The sequence below is a fragment of the Mytilus galloprovincialis genome, chromosome 3 (assembly GCF_965363235.1).
Source record: "Mytilus galloprovincialis chromosome 3, xbMytGall1.hap1.1, whole genome shotgun sequence".
NCBI classification, from domain to species: domain Eukaryota; kingdom Metazoa; phylum Mollusca; class Bivalvia; order Mytilida; family Mytilidae; genus Mytilus; species Mytilus galloprovincialis.
Window position 1 is genome coordinate 25,039,556 of NC_134840.1, and position 17,846 is coordinate 25,057,401.

General features: G+C 31.8%; 1 protein-coding gene across 3 annotated transcripts in view; it reads right to left on the reverse strand.

Moving 5' to 3' along the window:
- LOC143067501 (uncharacterized) overlaps window positions 1–17,846 on the reverse strand; it is a 24,228-nt gene continuing 6,382 nt past the window's right edge. For all 3 annotated transcript variants that reach the window (XM_076240820.1, XM_076240818.1, XM_076240819.1), the window contains exons 4-11: window positions 17,024–17,181; window positions 16,349–16,397; window positions 15,487–15,589; window positions 10,883–10,997; window positions 10,250–10,361; window positions 8,686–8,798; window positions 8,055–8,206; window positions 1–7,156 (exon numbers count right to left, since the gene is read on the reverse strand). In XM_076240820.1, coding sequence (XP_076096935.1) covers window positions 7,045–7,156; window positions 8,055–8,206; window positions 8,686–8,798; window positions 10,250–10,361; window positions 10,883–10,997; window positions 15,487–15,589; window positions 16,349–16,397; window positions 17,024–17,181 — 914 coding nt within the window. In that variant the 3' untranslated portion in view covers window positions 1–7,044. The remainder of the gene's footprint in view (window positions 7,157–8,054; window positions 8,207–8,685; window positions 8,799–10,249; window positions 10,362–10,882; window positions 10,998–15,486; window positions 15,590–16,348; window positions 16,398–17,023; window positions 17,182–17,846) is intronic.

Sequence of the window (17,846 nt, forward strand, 5' to 3'; positions counted from 1 at the left end):
TATTTTCTCAAATTTTATTATTGTAAATATAATTATGTAAACAATTGCAACAATTAGTAAATACAATACATAAATAATAAACAAAAAGCAAATGTGTAACTGAATTAAATAGATAAAAAAAAGCTAGCATATAGCACTGAAAATTACAAGAAAACAACATCTGTTTAACAAATGAGTACAAGATGTTTTATGAGACTGTAGAAAAGATTGTCTGAATTTAGCTGCCAGTTAATAATTTTTAAAACTAAGAGAAAGTACATTTAATTTGAAAGATCACCAGGAAGGAAGGAACACAAAATAGACATATAACCACATGGGCTAAATAGTGAGAATCTAATAAATAAAAGTATTACTGATATCATTAAAGCCGTCTGGTAAACTTCAGAAATTGTCGTGTAAAGCCATAGTATATATAAAAGTAAACAATGAGACAGTTACCAAAAATAGAAGTCACACAGCCCACAATAGGCCAGTTCAGGGAGACGGTTTTTAGACAAATCTGTCATGTGACTTCCATCACAACGTGACAAAAATGTATGCATCATAATTTCCAACACATGTTTAGCAAACGGATGAAAATTTTTTATTCTATACTGCACAAAATATTTTGCAAATTAAAATCTAATAAGATGGTCACCATCCCTCAGTCGTACAGGAATCAAGATTACGTATTTACAGAACATTAATTATTTCTATACTACCCTACAGAATGACGATTATGAAAGTGCTGGAAACTTTTAATAGAGCAAGGATACAGGCATGCCTTCTATCTGGTAAATGATTTCATAAAGGTGTGCGAAATTGGCGATCTTTTCCAGTGAAATTTTATTGAAATAGGTCATATGCAGAAATTGTGTATACAAGATGGCTACCCCTTTTGTAGATATGAAATGTTTTGTTATGAAAAACTTGTACCAAAAAATAAAATAGGCTGGTACACAACAGTAAAAGATACAAAAATTCTTTGAAATGCATTCTATTATACTAAATCAGATGTCCTGATACAAAGTTCTGAAGACAAACAATCAAACAAGCAAGCAAATGAATAAGACAAAAACATGTTTACATTGTCACAATGTACGGTAGATTAAGAAAGCTGGGAATAAAATATAACTAGAGGCTCTAAAGAGCCTGTGTCGCTCACCTTGGTCTATGTGAATATTAAACAAAGGAAGCAGATGGATTCATGACAGAATTGTGTTTTGGTGATGGTGATGTGTTTGTACATCTTACTTTACTGAACATTCTTGCTACTTACAATTATCTCTATCTATAATGAACTTGGCCCAGTAGTTTCAGTGGAAAATGTTAGTTCAAATTTACAAATTTTATGAAAATTGTTAAAAATTGACTACAAAGGACAATATCTCCTTAGGGGTCAATTGACCATTTCCGTCATGTTGACTTATTTGTAAATCTTACTTTGCTTAACATTATTGATGTTTACAGTTTATCTCTATCTATAACTAGAGGCTCTAAAGAGCCTGTGTCGCTCACCTTGGTCTATGTGAATATTAAACAAAGGAAGCAGATTGAAAATTGACTACAAAGGTCAATAACTCCTACAGGGGTCAATTGACGATTTCGTTCATGTTGACTTATTTGTAGATCTTACTTTGCTGAACATTATTGCTGTTTACAGTTTACCTATATCTATAATAATATTCAATATAAAACAGCAAAATTTCCTTAAAATTACCAATTCAGGGGCCGCAACCCAAAAACAGGTTGTCCAATTCATCTGAAAATTTCAGGGCAGATAGATCTTGACCTGATTAACAATTTTACTTCATGTCAGATTTTCTCTAAATTATTTGGTTTTTGAGTTATAAGCCAAAAACTGCATTTTACCCCTATGTTCTATTTTTAGCCGTGGCGGCCATCTTGGTTTGATGGCCAGGTCACCGGACACATTTTTTAAACAAGAAACCCCAAAGATGATTGTGGCCAAGTTTGGATCAATTTGGCACAGCAGTTTCAGAGAAGAAGATTTTAGTAAAAGATATATAAAATTTACGAAAAATGGTTAAAAATTGACTTTAAAGGGCAATAACTCCTAAAGAGGTCAACTGACCATTTTGGTCATGTTGACTTATTTGTAAATCTGACCTTGCTGAACATTATTGCTGTTTACAGTTTACCTATATCTATAATAATATTCAATATAATAACCAAAAACAGCAAAATTTCCTTAAAATTACCAATTCAGGGGCCGCAACCCAAAAACAGGTTGTCCAATTCATCTGAAAATTTCAGGGCAGATAGATCTTCACCTGATTAACAATTTTACCCAATGTCAGATTTGCTCTAAATGCTTTGGTTTTTGAGTTATAAGCCAAAAACTGCATTTTACCCCTATGTTCTATTTATAGCCATGGCGGTCATCTTGGTTAGTTGGCGGGGTCACCAGACACAATTTTTAAACTAGATACCCCAATGATGATTGTGGCCAAGTTTCAAATAATTTGGCCCAGCAGTTTCAGAGGAGAAGATTTTTCTAAAAGATTACTAAGATTTACGAAAAATGGTTAAAAATTGACTATAAAGGGCAATAACTCCTAAAGTGGTCAACTGATCATTTTGGTCATGTTGACTTATTTGTAGATCTTACTTTGCTGAACATTATTGCTTTTTACAGTTTATCTCTATCTGAAATAATATTCAAGATAATAACCAAAAACAACAAAATTTCCTTAAAATTACCAATTCAGGGGCAGCAACCTAACAACGGAATGTCAGATTCATCTGAAAATTTCAGGGCAGATAGATCTTGACCTGATTAACAATATTACCCCATGTCAGATTTGCCCTAAATGCTTTGGTTTTTGAGTTATAAGCCAAAAACTGCATTTTACCCCTATGTTCTATTTATAGCCATGGCGGCCATCTTGGTTAGTTGGCGGGGTCACCGGACACAATTTTTAAACTAGATACCCCAATGATGATTGTGGCCAAGTTTGGTTAAATTTGGCCCAGTAGTTTCAGAGGAGAAGATTTTTGTAAAAGTTAACGCCGGACGCAGGACGACGACGGACGACGACGACGCCGGACGCCGGACGCCAAGTGATGAGAAAAGCTCACTTGGCCCTTCGGGCCAGGTGAGCTAATAATATTCAAGATAACAACCAAAAACAGCAAAATTTCCTTAAAATTACCAATTCAGGGGCAGCAACCCAACAACAGGTTGTCAGATTCATCTGAAAATTTCAGGGCAGATAGATCTTGACCTGATAAACAATTTAACCCCATGTCAGGTTTGCTCTAAAGGCTGCGGTTTCAGAGTTATAAGCCAAAAACTGCATTTTCCCCTATGTTCTATTTTTAGCCATGGCGGCCATCTTGGTTGGTTGGCCAGGTCACGGGACACAATTTTTAAACTAGATACCCCAATGATGATTGTGGCTAAGTTTGGTTTAATTTGGCCCAGTAGTTTCAGAGGAGAGGATTTTTGTAAAAGATAACTAAGATTTACGAAAAATGGTTAAAAATTGACTATAAAGGGCAATAACTCCTAAAGAAATCAACAGACCATTTTGGTTTTGTTGACTTATTTGTAGATCTTACTTTGCTGAACATTTTTGCTGTTTACAGTTTATCTCTATCTATAATAATATTCAAGATAATAACCAAAAACAGCAAAATGTCCTTAAAATTACCAATTCAGGGGCAGCAACCTATCAACGGGTTGTCCAATTCATCTCAAAATTTCAGGGCAGATAGATCTTGACCTGATAAACAATTTTACCATTGTCAGATCTGCTCTAAATGCTTTGGTTTTTGAGTGATAAGCCAAAAACTGCATTTTACCCCTATGTTCTATTTTTAGCCATGGCGGCCATCTTGGTTGGTTGGCCAGGTCACCGGACACAATTTTTTAACAAGATACCCCAATGATGATTGTGGTCAAGTTTGGTTTAATTTGGCCCAGTAGTTTCAGAGGAGAAGATTTTTGTAAAAGATGACTAAGATTTATGAAAAATGGTTAAAAATTGACTATTAAGGGCAATAACTCCTAAAGGGGTCAACAGACCATTTTGGTCCTGTTGACTTATTTGTAGATCTTACTTTACTGAACATTTTTGCTGTTTACAGTTTATCTCTATCTATGATAATATTCAAGATAATAACCAAAAACAGCAAAATTTCCTTAAAATTACCAATTCAGGGGCAGCAACTTATCAACGGGTTGTCTGATTCATCTCAAAATTTCAGGGCAGATAGATCTTGACCTGATTAACAATTTTACTCATGTCAGATTTGCTCTAAATGCTTTGGTTTTTGAGTTATAAGCCAAAAACTGCATTTTATCCCTATGTTCTATTTTTAGCCATGGCGGCCATCTTGGTTGGTTGGCCGGGTCACCGGACACAATTTTTAAACTAGATACCCTAATAATGATTGTGGCCAAATTTGGTAAAAATTGGCCCAGTAGTTTCAGAGGAGAAGATTTTTGTAAAAGCTAACGACGGACGACGACGACAACGACGGACGCCGGACGCCGGACGCCGGACGCCGGACGCCGGACGCCGGACGCCGGACGCCGGACGCCAAGTGATGAGAAAAGCTCACTTGGCCCTTTGGGCCAGGTGAGCTAAAAACATTAAAGTAAGCTATATAGCTGCCAGTAATATGAAGGTAGTAATCCTTACTTGTGAATAAATTGTTAGAAATGAATACTTTTTGGTTGACAATGTCATATAAAATGCATACAGGTTTATTCATTAAAATAAAGAATGAGTTTCTCAAGAAAATTTGCCAGTAAATATTAACAGTAATGTAGTTAAGGGAGAAAGGCATTCATCTGCTATGTCTGAACAGAAAGATTGAATTATGAAAAAACATGCATTTCCCGTTTGAATGGTTTTACACTAGTAATTTTGGGGCCCTTTATAGCTTGTTGTTCGGTGTGAGCCAGGGCTCCATGTTGAAGGCCGTACATTGACCTATAATGGTGTCCTTTTTTTAAATTGTTATTTGGACGGAGAGTTGTCTCATTGGCACTCACACCACATCTTCCTATATCTATGTTATTATTTAGATTATTTTTCAAAATTAATATTCATTCTCTTCAAACAAAAGCAGCAGTCACAAAAGTTCATTTAAAAAATGTCACTTACTTAAAAAACGGTACAGTAAAAATTCATTATCACAAAATTAATATACTAAATCCCTGAGAATAAGTTTAAGTAACAAATATATCACATAGATGTAAATGGTTTCACATTTTACTCCATTAAGTATGTGTATACCTTTATTTTCATTTCTGATAATGTAAGCATATTGTGATGAATTGAAAACGTCAGTCATATTAATTCTTTTATTTGATGGAGGTGACAAGTTAAGGTCTTTTCAGATTCTTTTTTTTGCTCATTATATCACTTCACAATTAGACTCTGAGGTTTCTTTCACAAATCTGTTGAAAGAATGTATTACTCATCATCTCATGGTATATTTTTAAAGCATATTCTCCATTCTGGAAGGTAGAATTAATGAATGAAAGCTCTGTTTAAATGAAATATAATGATAAATGGAATTTTGTTACACTGTTTTTGTTCTTTATTATCTTTGGTCTAAAATTTGATTGCCCTTTTTAGATTCTCTTCATCTTTTTATTTGGAGGTTAGTGTTAAATGCAGCAATTCAGTGGTATACATATTCATTTTCTTTGGCATGATTTAATTGTTTTATGTTCCTTTCAAAAGGACTTTTATATATAATTTTCACACATTTAGGCACTATTAAAAAATAAAAGTGATTCCTATTTATCTAACCAATCTAAAGTTACATGAAAATATATATTTTTTGATTGCAATTCAAAAAGACATAATTTTTTGTCCTTTTTTTTTTTCATACTGTCAAATTAAAAACTTCAAATTCTTTCTGTAGATTAAGATTGCAATCCACATTTGCAGAAAACATGACGCCTACTTTTTTTAAAGATCTGACCAGCTGTTTTTTCAGGTGACCATTAAGTGTTCTCAAATCAGTTCTTAACCCTTTCCTCCATTAAAATTATTTTTTAACACACTTGATTCGCATAGGATTTTTTCTATAAAAAAAAAATCATCAGGTTTAAAGTAAATATGAATTTGTAAAACATATTTCACCAATGAAATTCCAGTCAGATATTCTTATGAATATCCTTTTTATATTAGATACAAATATTATCAAATCTGATTCAGATTTGTCTTAGGTAAGACGTTTCAACTGAGGCACAACACAGGCGTCAAAAGGCGTCATTATGAAGTAAAGGGGGTGGTGTCAAAAAGCGTCATTATGGAGGAAAGTTTATCTATTATACCAATTCAAATTTCTACAGTGATGTTGTTTGTAGAGCATGTAAATTTAAATATGATCCATGTAAACTCATTGATCCTTTCATTACATTTATTCTGTAAGGTTATCAATATAACAGGAGTAAGATCTTTGAATATTGTTTTATTGGTACTACCAGTGATTTTGTTTTTAATAAATAGAAACATAGCCAAATATGTATTTCTATATAGTTATGAAAACTTATGGTCCTACATCCTGTTGATACTATTTACTTTGAATTTGACATTGCATAAAGTAATTTTTTTCTCAGAGTGATTGTGATGTCCTTTTACAAAATTTGTTGGATGATACATTTTGTATGACTTGATGTAATACAGATTAGGGGTTTGATAAATCTTGACTGATATAGATATTAGCACAGATGGATGATACAGATCGATTGTCATTGATTGATTTACACATACAATTTACTTGTTTCTAATAATACATAATTATAAATTAAAACATTAATACAACAAATTATGATATTGTGTAGTTAACAGTGCTGACTATATACTGTGAAGAAAAAAAATTATACAAAAAATGTATGATTTATAAAAACATCCCACAAGTTTATTTATGACATAAACTTAATATAAAAAAAAAATACAATATGAAAGATTACTTTACAAAAATGCCTAAAAAATTTCCTTTACAAAACTAAGCTTTAGAAAACACAAAATAAATTACAAAACCCAGAAATACAAACAAAAAATATTGTAACATTATTTAAGTCAACATTTGGATACATCTGGCTGATAACATTCCTCCAATAAACATACTCATTATAGTTGCTATAGATAAGCTATTTAAAAGTCCCATACCAGATATCCCATGTCCACTGAAAGAACAAAAAAGTTTGATGAGTATAAACAATACTGTAATCATACAACTTCTTTAAAGAATACAAATTATACAGATCTATTTTTTTTCTTATTTTCATAATTGTTTGGTTCATTTGGTTCATTTGTTTTAATTTTTTGTTTGCCACTGGCAGTTTGAAAACCAGGTGAATTATATTCCAGAAATATTCTTACTATACAGTATGGGTTTTACTCATTGTTGAAGACCATATGGTTGCCTATAATTGCTTATATCCACTTCATTTGAAATCAGGTTAAGAGTTTTCTCATTGGCAATCATACCAAATCATCTTATTTTTACATGAACACAATTTTTAGGTTGAAACTGACTGTACTATTCATAAATTTAGTCATTTTACTTCCCCAAAACAAGACAGAATATAGTCAGTTTTTACCTGTACAGCTTTCACCCTTCAGCTGGTTATCATGATTTCAAACTTTTATATTTTTTGCTTTCCAAACTTTACTTTCAAGCATACCTAATCAATAAATTTGAGAAAATAATAAAGAGACAAAAACTCGACCAAAGAACAGAAAACAGCTGCAGGCCTGCAATGGGTCTTCAACACAGTAAGAAAATCCAGCATCCAGAGACCGCCTTCAGCTGATCTGCCTCATCACACTAAACTTCGAAACTTATTGCTTGGACACACACTACATTATCTTGTAAACTATTAGAGCATCAACCTGAAGCACAGGGAGGCACTCTACTAATTAAGGTTATTCCATAAACATGTGCCATGTGCACTAGAACTGCTACCATGTGTTCTCTTTCAAAAAAAGAAAACAAATGCTACAAAACCTAAACATAATATAATCTGAATCACAAGCATTTATTGACTTTTTTGCAAATCATGAAAGCAATAAAATAAGTACCTTGTGCAGCCTTCAGCAAGTCTAGCACCAACAATAATTAATACACCGCCAGAGAATGACATTAGTGCTGATTGGCCTTCTATAGTTCCAGAGGTCCCAGACAATTGAGATGATAAACTGGCTCCATGGATGGCTGCCACAACAAATACTACCTAAAATAAAATATTTACTGAAGTTGTTTTTTAATTACATGATATGTTGAGAAATAGCACACCATGTCAAACAATGGTTTTCAAATTTTAATTTGTTGTTACTTTAAAAAAATGGGGTTAAATGATAATTGATGACTTTATCAATGGCACTAAAAAGTTTAAGAAAAACCTGGTTTGCTGACATTTTTTTAATAATTTTTAAGTGGAGAATAGGCATCAAATGAACTGACCTCTCAATACCTTTCTGTTTTTCACTTATATTTATACAGAACATACTCCCTATCTTTTATATTCAAGTTTGACAAACATTCTGTTTATGTAAAATAAAACAAGTGTCTGTGCTTATTTTATGGTTTTATAGACATTGATATTACAAATCATTTATCAAATAAAGACTTCTTTATCCTAAAAAAATTAAAAGAAAATAATTATTATTTTATGCTTTCTTTGGTCTAAAACTTTTAATATAAAAGACTTACTTGCCACCAATTAGACAATCCTGATTTAAATTTGACAAGATATGGCACTTTTTGTTTCATTTTGTCTGTTATCAAAACTTGTGCTGTCACTGTACAATAACTACTGCTAGCACCTACAAAATTCAATCAATTTATCATGTCATTGTTGTTACAGTTTAATAAATTACAAGGTACAAGGTCTATATTGTATAAACAAAGAAATATATATCTTTGATCATATTTTAAAGTTAAATAAAGTTTTTCATTGTAATCATAAATTTTGAAATCAATATTCTATGTCAATGTAAAATAGTGTACAGACAAATATGCCTCAGACAGACTTTCAACTTTTCTTTTTACATTTCCACATTTATATCAATGAGTTTTTTATTTATTATACGAGATACAAATAGGAGACTGTTATCATAATGCACTAACGTAATGTTAAGAATGCTGCAAAATAAAATTTTTGTGTTCTATGCAATCTTTGTGAACTTTTAAGGAGGCTCGCAGGTACAAACATTTCAGCAAAAAATAAAAAATTTGTTTTTTCATTACAAATTTTATTCATTTCCCTATTAGTTATTACTTTATGATATGGTACAAAAAATCAACCACAAAAGTCCATTCGTTTTGGCCCCAAATAACTTTTAAAATGTTTATATCATTGAAAAAGCTCCAAATTATCTCCCTTTGGTGCAAAAATGCCATTTTTTGGCATTAAAATTGAAATACCTTTTTTTAACTCATTGGTGACCTATATTTTTTATTATTGTTTTCAAATAAGCTGTACATATAATAATTGTAAAATTTAAGCAATTTCTGTAATTCAGTTCTTTTTTTTATTTCGATTTTACATGTACCTCTATTTCTCCTGTTAGTTCAACAGAGAAAATGACATTGACAAAAATGTATGTTTCTTTTGGAGGCAGATTGTGAGCTTAAATGAAAGGTGACCCCATTTTTTATTTCATTTTTCTATTAAGTATATGATAAAAGTTATTTTATAAATAAATATAGCAAAATCCTATATTAGAAAAAAAAATTGATTTATACCCGCGAGCCCCTTAAGCCAGTAAAAATCAAATTTGGAACCCAACCTATACATAATTCACTATGTCAAGTCAGTTTGAAAACATATATCCCCAATAAAAATTTTTTAAATAGTTTCTCTTTTCAGGAAAACTTATTTTTTGTAGAGCTTAGGCACAGGCACTCGTCTCAGAATTTTTTTCCCTATATACCTTTATATAACAGGTATATGGGAAAAAAAATTTCTGAGACAAGTGCCTGTGAGCTTAGGTCACACATATGAACCCCATGTTTCATTGGAATTAGAACATGGCTTTGTTTACAAATTGAAAACAAGCCTGTCAAGTTAGAATAACATATTTTTATATCTAATCCAGTAAATAATTAAGAAACGGCTTTGGTTCGAAATAATACTAAAATACATGAGATTTCTGAAACATTCAAGTCCAAAACTAAGTTTTCGTCTTTGACCTGAACATTTTTTTCTCAAATATTGTAGACGTCATCATTTTATCATTATTATTATTATAACATTTTCTATAATATAACTTACCCAGAAGTCCACCTACTATCAGGATCAATGGAACCTCAAGACTTCCAACTATCAATCCAGTGAAAAATGGTGGCCAACTTGATGCTTCCCACATGCTGGTACTCTCTGAATCCTTCAAATATGTGCAATAAGGAACAGAAAGGTTTACCAATACTCATTCAAATTATATTTACACCTCAATTTGTACATTAACACTCTTTATTTAGGTGTTTACATGTATAAACCTTTGGTCTATACAGACAATAAATGAAAAAAAAGTATCTTTGTAACTTGCAGCTATGTATAGCGAAAGTACTGTAGGAACATTATGGATTTATACTGGACTACGTTGTATAGTTTATCAAATGATATATTAAGAGAGTTATTCTTAAATAATTGTGACTTTGACTAAGAGGATACACAAAACACATTCCTAATTCAGTTTTAGTTTATCTATAAGGATATCTTATATAAACTGGCTCACATTGATGACTTGTCTGTTATTTTTCTACAGCTGTTTGTAAAAATATTCTGGTACTTTGATTCGAAAAAACAAATAGCAATTTGGTTAGAGTTTTTAATGAACTGAAACACTAACAATCAAAGTCAGAGTAATTCACCTTTATTTGTATAGAAAAAAAGTTTCAAACAAACCTTGACTTCAGTATCCCAGGGATAAGCTATTTCAAGGGTAAAGACAATAACACTTAATATGGCTGCCACAGGAATTGCTGAAGTATGATATGGAGAACCTAACACATGGAATATACTGAAATATAATAAAACAATGGTGATAACACTTAATATGGCTGCCACAGAGATTGTTGAAGTATGATATGGAGAACCTAACACATGGAATATACTGAAATATAATAAACAATGGTGATAACACTTTATATGGCTGCCACAGGAATTGCTGAAGTATGATACAGGGAACCTAACACATGGAATATACTGAAATATAATAAACAATGGTGATAACACTTAATATGGCTGCCACAGAGATTGTTGAAGTAGATATGGGGAACCTAACACATGGAATATACTGAAATATAATAAACAATGGTGATAACACTTAATATGGCTGCCACAGGAATTGCTGAAGTATGATACAGGGAACCTAACACATGGAATATACTGAAATATAATAAACAATGGTGATAACACTTTATATGGCTGCCACAGAGATTGTTGAAATATGATATAGGGAACCTAACACATGGAATATACTGAAATATAATAAACAATGGTGATAACACTTTATATGGCTGCCACAGAGATTGTTGAAATATGATATAGGGAACCTAACACATGTAATAAACTGAAATATAATAAACAATGGTGATAACACTTAATATGGCTGCCACAGAGATTGTTGAAGTATGATACAGGGAACCTAACACATGGAATAAACTGAAATATAATAAACAATGGTGATAACACTTAATATGGCTGCCACAGAGATTGTTGAAGTATGATACAGAGAACCTAACACATGGAATATACTGAAATATAATAAACAATGGTGATAACACTTAATATGGCTGCCACAGAGATTGTTGAAATATGATATAGGGAACCTAACACATGGAATAAACTGAAATATAATAAACAATGGTGATAACACTTAATATGGTTGCCACAGGAATTGCTGAAGTATGATACAGGGAACCTAACACATGGAATATACTGAAATATAATAAAACAATGCTGATAACACTTAATATGGCTGCCACAGGAATTGTTGAAGTATGATACAGGGAACCTAACACATGGAATAAACTGAAATATAATAAAACAATGGTGATAACACTTAATATGGCTGCCACAGAGATTGTTGAAATATGATATGGGGAACCTAACACATGGAATAAACTGAAATATAATAAAACAATGGTGATAACACTTAATATGGCTGCCACAGAGATTGTTGAAGTATGATACAGGGAACCTAACACATGGAATAAACTGAAATATAATAAACAATGGTGATAACACTTAATATGGCTGCCACAGAGATTGTTGAAATATGATATGGGGAACCTAACACATGGAATAAACTGAAATATAATAAACAATGGTGATAACACTTAATATGGCTGCCACAGGAATTGTTGAAGTATGATATGGGGAACCTAACACATGGAATAAACTGAAATATAATAAACAATGGTGATAACACTTAATATGGCTGCCACAGGAATTGTTGAAGTATGATACAGGGAACCTAACACATGGAATATACTGAAATATAATAAAACAATGGTGATAACACTTAATATGGCTGCCACAGGGATTGTTGAAGTAGATATGGGGAACCTAACACATGGAATATACTGAAATATAATAAACAATGGTGATAACACTTAATATGGCTGCCACAGAGATTGTTGAAATATGATATGGGGAACCTAACACATGGAATAAACTGAAATATAATAAACAATGGTGATAACACTTAATATGGCTGCCACAGGAATTGTTGAAGTATGATATGGGGAACCTAACACATGGAATATACTGAAATATAATAAACAATGGTGATAACACTTAATATGGCTGCCACAGGAATTGTTGAAGTATGATATGGGATACCTAACACATGGAATATACTGAAATATAATAAACAATGGTGATAACACTTAATATGGCTGCCACAGGGATTGTTGAAGTAGATATGGGGAACCTAACATATGGAATAAACTGAAATATAATAAAACAATGGTGGTAACACTTAATATGGCTGCCACAGGGATTGTTGAAGTAGATATGGGGAACCTAACACATGGAATATACTGAAATATAATAAAACAATGCTGATAACACTTAATATGGCTGCCACAGGAATTGCTGAAGTATGATACAGGGAACCTAACACATGGAATATACTGAAATATAATAAAACAATGCTGATAACACTTTATATGGCTGCCCAAGGAATTGTTGAAGTATGATACAGGGAACCTAACACATGGAATATACTGAAATATAATAAACAATGGTGATAACACTTAATATGGCTGCCACAGAGATTGTTGAAGTATGATATGGAGAACCTAACACATGTAATAAACTGAAATACATGTATAATAAACAATGGTGATAACACTTAATATGGCTGCCACAGGAATTGCTGAAGTATGATACAGGGAACCTAACACATGGAATAAACTGAAATATAATAAACAATGGTGATAACACTTAATATGGCTCCCACAGGAATTGTTGAAGTATGATATGGAAAACCTAACACATGGAATAAACTGAAATATAATAAACAATGGTGATAACACTTAATATGGCTGCCACAGGAATTGTTGAAGTATGATACAGGGAACCTAACACATGGAATAAACTGAAATATAATAAACAATGGTGATAACACTTAATATGGCTGCCACAGGAATTGTTGAAGTATGATACAGGGAACCTAACACATGGAATAAACTGAAATATAATAAACAATGGTGATAACACTTAATATGGCTGCCACAGTAATTGTTGAAGTATGATACAGGGAACCTAACACATGGAATATACTGAAATATAATAAAACAATGCTGATAACACTTTATATGGCTGCCACAGGAATTGTTGAAGTATGATATGGGGAACCTAACACATGGAATAAACTGAAATATAATAAACAATGGTGAAAACACTTAATATGGCTGCCACAGGAATTGTTGAAGTATGATATGGGAAACCTAACACATGGAATAAACTGAAATATAATAAAACAATGGTGATAACACTTAATATGGCTGCCACAGGAATTGTTAAAGTATGATATGGGGAACCTAACACATGGAATATTATCAGATTATTACATGGCATTTTTCATATCGCATGTATTATCAGCCCTAGGTTCAATATCAGCCCAAGAGCCGCATGGCTCGAGGGCTGATATTGACCGAGGGCTGATAATACATGCGATATGAAAAATGACATGTTATGATCTTTTTATCATATGCTTCAACAGTAGAGAAAAATAACAGATTCATATATTGATCCTTTTACATGGTTCCCGAAGTTTAAAGAGTTAAAAAGTTCACGGCCGTCGGACCCAAAATTTGATACATTCAATATGAAATCTTTCTATCATATGCCCCAACAGAGAGAGAGAAAAAAAAACATTTTAATATGGACGAATCTACAAAAAAATAATTCAACAATACACATAATGATCATTGTTTGGAAAAGTCAACTTTTTAAGAAACTTTCTAAATTATGTTTCAGAAAAACTTTTAAAAATGCATTTATTAAATAATTTGTTTGGTTTGTTTTTTTTTTATTATTATTATTTTAAACAATATACTTTCCAGTATTCAAGTAATAGACCACTTTCGAGTTCATCCGTCACCGGAAAAAACTCGTCAATTATACGCGCTTTTATCACCGTCATTTGTGCGTTTTGGGGCGTCGTCACTTCCCTTCCAATGTTGAGCGAGTGGTTGGAAAACTATAATTCTATATTATACGAATTATTCGGCAAATTGAATTCTCAAAATTGACAATCAACACTGCTGTCATTAGGGAATTGTCAGTAAGTACCTACAGAGCAACCATTTTTTCTAGTTTATCCTGCACAAAGACGATCACTAAGACGCTTGATGAACGTCAATAGTGCAGGGATACAGGCGACCCCCTCTATCTGGTAAATGACGTCATAAAGGCGTGCATAATTGACGAGTTTTTGCCGGTGACGGATGAACTCGAAAGTGGTCTATTGTTTTGTACACTACTTTGTAATGTTTTTCACTGAAAACGTAGCACTGAGATGTATTTTCCGGAATTGGCCGAGTATTACCGGAATGCCATGTGATAACGTTACGGAAAGGCATGTGATAACAATCGAAGCATGTGATAAACTTTTCATATCAGCCCGCTAAGCACCAATTAAAAAAATATGGAATTTACGTCAATTTAATGCTATTATCATACGGTAAAATTTATATGTTATTTAGTCTAAGTATATGATAAACTGAAATATAATAAATAATGGTGATAACAGTAAGAATGCACAGATGTAATTGTTGTTTTTAGATTAAGACAAAACTAATGCAATATAATCCAACTTTTAGATTAAGGGTACAACTTTACATTCATATTTATATTAAGGTAGACACCAACATTAAATCTATGCACCAACATTTGTTGGTATCAATTAAAAAAAAATCCATCATGAAATAATATGGTTCATACTTCTAACAGACTGATAAGTTAATGGCTTAGTGAAAAATATACAATGTACATACAACTGATATTTTACTGGTTTGTTTGGTTTAGTTAATGACATCAAGGTTGGTTCCAAGACTCCATATAACAATGCCCCAGCTAAAGTTCCAAGTAGTGTATACACTGTAAAAAAGTATTTTATCATAAATCGCAGTTGTGTCTTGATGGATCCTTTAAAAAAGCAAACTTGAGAATACATTTTGTGTGAATCTATAATAAAAAGCAAACTTGAGTACACATTTTGTGTGAATCTATAATTCCTTAAATAAAGTTCAGAGTCACTACTTTTCATATCAGTGAAAAACATTCTTAAATTTGCCGTACTATCATCAAATCTCCAATCACCAATGAATTTTCCTTGTTCATACAGAAGTTTCCAATTTAATAATGTAATAAACTGATGACAATGTAATTTTGTATTTACCCCCCAGATACCATAAAATAAACTGGTGTTCCAAAATCCAGGTGAAAAAATACCACAAATATTGAAATAATCATAATCATGTTATCCCATTGTAGCTGTAAAATGTTGTTTTTTTTTGTTTTTTTTTACTACCAAATAAGTGACAAATTGGTTAAAATATATTAAAATGTGGGATTAGGTCTTTGGTTATTTTGTATATATTAGTTCATCTTATATGTATATAATTATATGTATACTTTTATACATTTTTCCTGTTAGTGCAATATTGTCAATTCAAGATGATCCTATAAATGTGCTTGGTTTTATATCTTGAGTCTCTTGACTCCTTTAATGCATAATAATTTTAAATAGAAAATGGCATTAAAATTACCTCAACACAGTTTCTTTATCTACATCTTAATTGCAATCTTCTATAGAACAAGATGACATAATAAGGAGCATATATATACTTTACTTACCAGCATTCTGTGTACCTGTACCAAGCTGAGCAAATACAACACCTGGACACTGAAAAAATGTAAATATAGCTTAAGTCTTTATCTTATAACTCAAAATAAAACTGAAGTGAAGGAATCAGTATGTTTTCCACAATATTTCATCTGATGTTGTTTCATAACCAATATATATTCTCTTACAATTATATTCAAATTTGAGCTTAAATATAGATTTTAATTTATTACAAAATTTCTGAATTTATCAACACACATAAAATAGCCATGTTTACTCATGACTGAATACAAATTTTGAAGCATTCCCCTAAAAAAATCAACAAAAGTAAAAGAAAACTTCAATATATCTGCAATCAATCTGTAATGTTTCAAGTTACTGGATGGAAAACTGCTGGAGGAGTTGATAACACAATGTTGGTATTGTCTTTTGTAAACTTTGCTGAAAATGAAAAAGTGAAAAAAAAAAAAAATAGAAAAAATTGCAGCTGCACAACTTCAATATGTGTGTAATTTTTCTGTGAAATTTCAGTGATATTGATTGAAAACTGTAACTGTAAGAGAAGTTGATTACAAAAAATGGTCCAATCTTTGTAAATATTGTCAAAAAAATTACTAAGATCACAAGTCTGGAAAAAGGTGATGACCATTAGGATAAAACCAACTATCATCTCAGTGATAACTTACTGTTCCACCTAATGCCATTCCAATTCCAAGGATGAAACCACCTAACATCACAGTCATATAGCCTTTTCCTTGTAAGTCATTCACCAAAGTCTGTCTAGCACTCAGGAATTTCTGTCTGGTAAATGGCAGCATAGACAGCACAGACATACAGAACATACCTAAAACAAAGAAAACAAGGTTATACAAGTATTAGCTATTGTATGGATATCTTCAAACTTCTGAGTATTAATTTGTGATTTTGTTCAAGCTCTCACATGAAAACTTCTCTTCCATGGTTTATTGAATTTTGAAACACTATTTAGATTGTACTATCTTCATTATTTGGGCTATTTGTCATATTAATTTCATTTATTTATTCAAAATTAAATTCCTTAAAATTTACAAAAATTTTGCCATTTCAGTACACTTGCACTTAGTCAATACAAATCCTTTGATTTTTTTTGGAATTTACATAAAACATGGTACCATGCATACATTTCATTGGAATATATACGTACATAAATGAATAGATTAACATTTAGATAGAAAATTCTATCTAATAAGAACTTTCAGTCAGGTAGGGGAGGTGGAGATGTTAGGATGTTAGCACTGCTTAGTAGACATTTTGTTTATATCGCCATGTCAACAAAAGGAAACAAGAAATGTATCTTACAGTACATATATACTCATTCTATATTACTATTAACTCTGTTCATATGGTTAGGAAAATGACACAAATATCAGGGCATCAATTCCACAGGCGCTAATAGTATCAGACAGCAATGTTTTATTTGAAGTTCTCAACTATCTGTTTCCAGGCACTGCTAAGATGTCACATGTAAAC